This window comes from Nanorana parkeri, unplaced genomic scaffold (assembly GCF_000935625.1).
Source record: "Nanorana parkeri isolate BGI_ZX_2015 unplaced genomic scaffold, ASM93562v1 scaffold256, whole genome shotgun sequence".
NCBI classification, from domain to species: Eukaryota; Metazoa; Chordata; class Amphibia; order Anura; family Dicroglossidae; genus Nanorana; species Nanorana parkeri.
This window is the reverse complement of record NW_017306524.1, coordinates 1,037,337-1,042,450: the sequence shown is the minus strand read 5'-3', so window position 1 is coordinate 1,042,450 and position 5,114 is coordinate 1,037,337. Positions and strand designations below refer to the sequence as shown.

General features: G+C 42.6%; 1 protein-coding gene across 1 annotated transcript in view; it reads left to right on the top strand.

The window, feature by feature from the left end:
• Nucleotides 1-4,703, top strand: part of HAUS6 (HAUS augmin like complex subunit 6) — a 32,487-nt gene extending 27,784 nt beyond the window's left edge. The window contains exons 16-17 of the mRNA XM_018556862.1: nucleotides 2,467-3,483; nucleotides 4,498-4,703. Coding sequence (XP_018412364.1) covers nucleotides 2,467-3,483; nucleotides 4,498-4,589 — 1,109 coding nt within the window. The 3' untranslated portion in view covers nucleotides 4,590-4,703. The remainder of the gene's footprint in view (nucleotides 1-2,466; nucleotides 3,484-4,497) is intronic.
• The last annotated feature ends 411 nt before the right edge of the window (nucleotides 4,704-5,114 follow it).

The following is a 5,114-nucleotide window of genomic DNA, read 5'->3' as shown; positions in this document are numbered from 1 at the left end:
GAAGGTTGGAAGGCATGAACCAAGACGGGGGAAACTGAAAAATTCCAGTTTGTACCCTCTGGATACTACTAACTGTACACAATAATCCTGTACTTTGTGAACCCAAATCTCTGCAAACCTTTTTCCAAGCACCCCACAGAGTTAGGGTCCTATTCATTGTGAAGGCTTAGAAGGGTAAGAGTTTGACTAGGTGCACCTTGAAAGCCGAAAGGACACTCTTAGCAGTGCTTGAAGATTATTTGCTTTGCAAAACCCTGGCCTTCTGCTTGCTAGGTAACAAGGTGCTTTTCTCTATGGTCACCTTTTTGATAAAGCTATCCAAACCTTTACCAAAGATGTTCCCTTGCGAATGTAATCCTCTTCTCCAATAGCTTTTTTTTTTTTTTAAATCTAAGCAGGTTCCGCTAACCAGTAGTTCAGCCACAGAAGCCTACACATTTAGACTGACCTCATCCCCACCCTAGATAGCTGACACAACCAGGGTGTCTACATGGAAGCAGGAGTCCAAAGTCTCACATCTTGCTTGTTACCTATCTGCATAGACCAGGGATGTCCAAACGCTGCCCCTCCAGCTGTGGTGAAACTACAAATCCCATGAAGCATCTCTCTGGGAGTCGTGGCTGTGAGAATCTTGCAAAGCCTCATGGGATTCGTAGTTCCACCACAGCTGGAGGGGGTGCAGTTTGTACATCCCCGGCATAGACCATTTCTTCTAAGGAATGCACAGGGTATGTTTTAGGCATTCCAAGATGGGGCAGCGGATCCCGGGAATCAAGGTGAGGGGTCATCGCCTATATGTGAAACATATATGTGTCATACGCCGATCGCCTATATGTGAAACACCCGGTAACGGGTGTGTGCATTTAGCGGGTCTTTTCTGCCCGTGCGTGCCCGCTAGGGGGCGCGCGCGAGCAGAAAAAAATTGCCGTCTGGAGACGGCAACCCGCAGATGCTGCAGTGCCGTCCGTCCGTTTTTTTACTACGGGCGGACGGCAAGAGGTTAAGGAACCCACACTTGTAACCTTAGGGTGGTCAGAAACCAGAGGATTAATGGACAGATATTCTCTGACCTAATCTGTTAACACTGCTATCGTGTTGCACAATTTCTGCGACAATATATTTCGGGATATCAGATGAAGAATCCTCTGAATTGGAAGCCACACTTATTTCCAACTCTTCACCACCCTCTTTCTGGTTTGGAAGCAGAGAAGGGTTAACTTCCTCATCCGACTGGGATTCAGAGGAAGCTTCCAACTTGAAATTTCCGACAGAAATCTGACCCATGAAAACGGACATTGACGCTCCAAAATTATCCTTGCTGAGACCGGAAAAATGAGCCCCAGCCGAAAGAGGCAGATGCACCAGAGGGTAATCCCATTAAAGGATGGATTAGCGGACAGATTCCCGTGAGTACCTTAAGGGGTACCATAGGTACCCCTTAAGGTACTCGCAGTACAGTTAATCTGCTTTGACCAGTGCCAAGTCCCTAGGTCCATTTGTGTCCTAATAAAGCTCTGTGCCTCCACTCTCCAGAATAATGGAAGAGGAGATGCCTGGAAGGTGCTAGAATTTAAAAACTGTCCCACCCACAGCCCTACCACCATAAACGCAAAGATGGCCGGCAAAGTCCATACTGCACAAGTGTGAACCCTGCACAATTAATTGAGGGCTCTGGCAAAATGGCAGCGTGAGCCTGCACCTCCAGCAGTACACCAAAAAACCTCCTACACTGCTAGGGGGAGGAGGAATGGCTAGATGGGCGCAGACATTTCTGAGACCTCTGCAGGTAAGGGGGAACCGCAACATGCCAGGCCCCAGGCGTGTCAGTGTACAACCCCCGAAGCTCTCGCCAAGGGGCACCGATCTGGAAGACCATCTAACCCGGCAGGTCGCTTGCAACTCAAACTTTGTAGAAGACATCATAAGGTGAGCTTAACAAAATTATCTCTGAGAGAAATGGGAACATGTCCATCACCTAAGGATACTTTGATAGTTGGAGGAGGAGTTATGTAGATCTCTGGCTGGTGTCCAGTCACCTGAAAGTACAGCTATATAACCCATCAGGCAGGATTTTTGGTGTAGGGTACTGTATGAACAAGAAATAGGACAGGTTGTATTTAATCGCAGCATGTTGCAACACACTGCGGTATGATTTGCAGACCTAGATGTAAACAAAGGGGGATAATGCGTAATGCAATGAGAAAAGCATTACAGCACATGAAAAAAAAAATCACAGCAGTGTGTTCATGGAATAAGTCTTTACTGTCAAGACAATGCAAAGACACATTTTCCGGTATACAAATTCATCTAATAAGGTGTCACCTTTTGTACAATTTATAGATCAAGTTCAATAACACTTGGATAAGCCATATTGTGAAAGAAAAAGTTGTAGAAAGAAGCCAAATGTTTGGGTTTAACACAGTGGGATGTCTGTTGAATTCTTTTATACAGTTAGCTCTCCTTCAGTTTCAGATATCCGAATATCCTGGAGAAAAGCCATCCAGAGTGAGGAATTTTGCAACGTGTCAAGTCCAGTGGAGAACCTATGTGTACAGTCACCTGTAGAGCAAGAGTCTGCTCATTGCAGCCTGGTGGACTTGAGCATGGCTTGTTTCCTGTCTGCTTCTCATTTGTCTGAGCAAAATGAGTCCCCAGACCCAAGGATGTCTCTGAGCTCTGGAAAACCAGATCCTCATTATAAAGCAGGTTTAAATCCGAACTTGACACCCTTTTTGGTTAGTGAAATTAAAAAGTCTGAGCAAGACAAGTTTACTCCATTAAAGGAATGTGATAAAATGCAGATGTTGCCGTCTGTAGTTGGAGAAAAGAATCTTACTTTTATTTTTGATGACCAGCCGGATAACAAGTTGAAAGACAGCACAATAATTATACCTGCACCTAGTCGAGATAATGTTTTGACACATTCAACTCTTTCATGGGACTCTTCGAAAGCAATGGATTACAGCATCAGTTCAGAGAGCCATGATGTGACCCAGTTTGGCATTCTACATGAAACTATCCCGGAAGGAGTTGGGAACATGAGTCTTAACAGCACAAGTAGTGCACAGACTCCAGAAATAGATAGGTACGATACCAGAACAGAAATTGGTGAGATCCCCTTAGATAGTACAGTGGGTGGCTGGGAAACTATGGAGCGTAAAATGGACATAGATTCTATACGTACTAGATACGAAGCTCTAAAAAGGACATTTTTTACATCTTTAACAGAGGAGAGAAATATTGGCGAGTATACGCCTTTGAGCAGGGTTCCCAAGCAAAAATCAGATTCCTGCCTTCCAACAGAGACTAGCGGTGTGTTCAACGCATTAGATAAAGGATTAACATTGGACTTCGAGTATCTAGCCACTCTATCACCCAGAGACAGAAAGCTGTCGCTTCCACAGCTCATCTCTTTTTCTCCCTGTGAAGATCATGTGCGTGCCAGCTCCACGGAGGACTTCTCAGATGTGTTTGAACCACAAGGTAATCTTTAATTGAGTTTATACTAGGAGATCCTTGTATTATTTTGTGTGGGATAAAGTATGCCATACTGTAAATTTTTGTATCAGGAGTATTGAAATTTCATAGAGTAGTGTGACTGTGGCCTCTGCATCTGTGCAGGTCATGCAAATGCAGGCTGAATACCAATATATGCCTAATATTTTTTTGGAAATAACACCTTAAGCTCTTGGCCAGCTTGAGAATTTACATTCTCAGATTGATGTATGCATAGAGAAGTGCTTCTCAACCTTTTTTTTTTTTTTTTCCTGACGCCATGTCACTTTTTAAAAGTGTTTGCAAAATCTTGAGGCACCCCGGTCTAAAATGTCAAACAAAATTATGTGACCCCCCTTCAAAATACATACCAAAACCTTATCAGAGATGGTAGTCTGATGTGGATTTTAAGGGGGTACCCCATGCAATAACACAACAAAACGGTGTACCCTTTCACATAAGAGGCCCACTTTACATCGGGTGCCACTTCCGTTCACATTGACACGTCCCCCCCGCTCTTTCTTCCCTTTTAAATCTGTGGCCCTTTTCAGATCAGGAACTTCCACTTCATATCAGAAGCCTACCTGCACCATTGTAAAGCATGACACTGTGTGGACATTTTGAGGCACCCCAGGGTACCATGGCACCCTGGTTGAGAGGCTGGCATGGAGTACCAAGTGCAATGTGTAGAGTTGCATAGTTTATAATAGCAGCACTCAACATTAAAAGTAATCGTGACAAAATACAATCATTAACCATTTACAACCCTTATAGCTGCTAGGATAAAAACTATGCCTGGTTTAAAGTCAAATGTCTGTCCAAAAACAAATGGTTTTTCGGAGTTCTTGCTGCATTGGTGGATTAATTTAGATTTCATGTGCCGGACCGTCACTTATAAGCTGTACTTTCTAACCTACGCAAGAACAATTTGATGTCATGTGCCTTGGATTACTTTAACAAATACTCTGAAGTATCTGAATGTTATACTTTTCTTCTTCCCAGGCACTGGAAATATCAACAAGACCATTGATTTCACGCATTCTGCATCAGATCTGCAGAAAAGCACCGATTTGAAGGAGTGGGGCAGCTTATAATAATGTAAAAATATGAAGACCCTTTTATATGAATGGATCCTATATTTGTAAATAAAGCCTAAACCCTACCACATGACCTCTCAATATGTATGTTTAACCGTTACTTGTATAATTTACTAACTTAATTTTTGTTTGCTTTAGCTTAACTTATTTGGATACACATGCACTTTTTTTTAGTTAATTAAACATCATCTTTTGCTTGCACTTACAAATACAATTATTTTACCAATACAAGTGTTTTAAAACATGCTGTATGGCACTCCGTTAAGCACCAGTCAGTGGCTTTTCCCCTTTGGAGTCTAGCTGAATCATATTTTTCTGAGCATATTAAATGCCTAGTTCTTTTCTTTCCACTTTTCCAATCAATATTTTAAAGTTAAAAATAAACAATTAAGCAGTCTCTTGTGGCATTTTGAAGACCTGCCATTTTTTTCTTTTGCCTCTGTGTGTTGCTGATTTTGTAGGTGGAGTATTTTGGTGTGATTTAGTGATCCATGTTGCTTTTAAACAGTTTTGCACTTATAT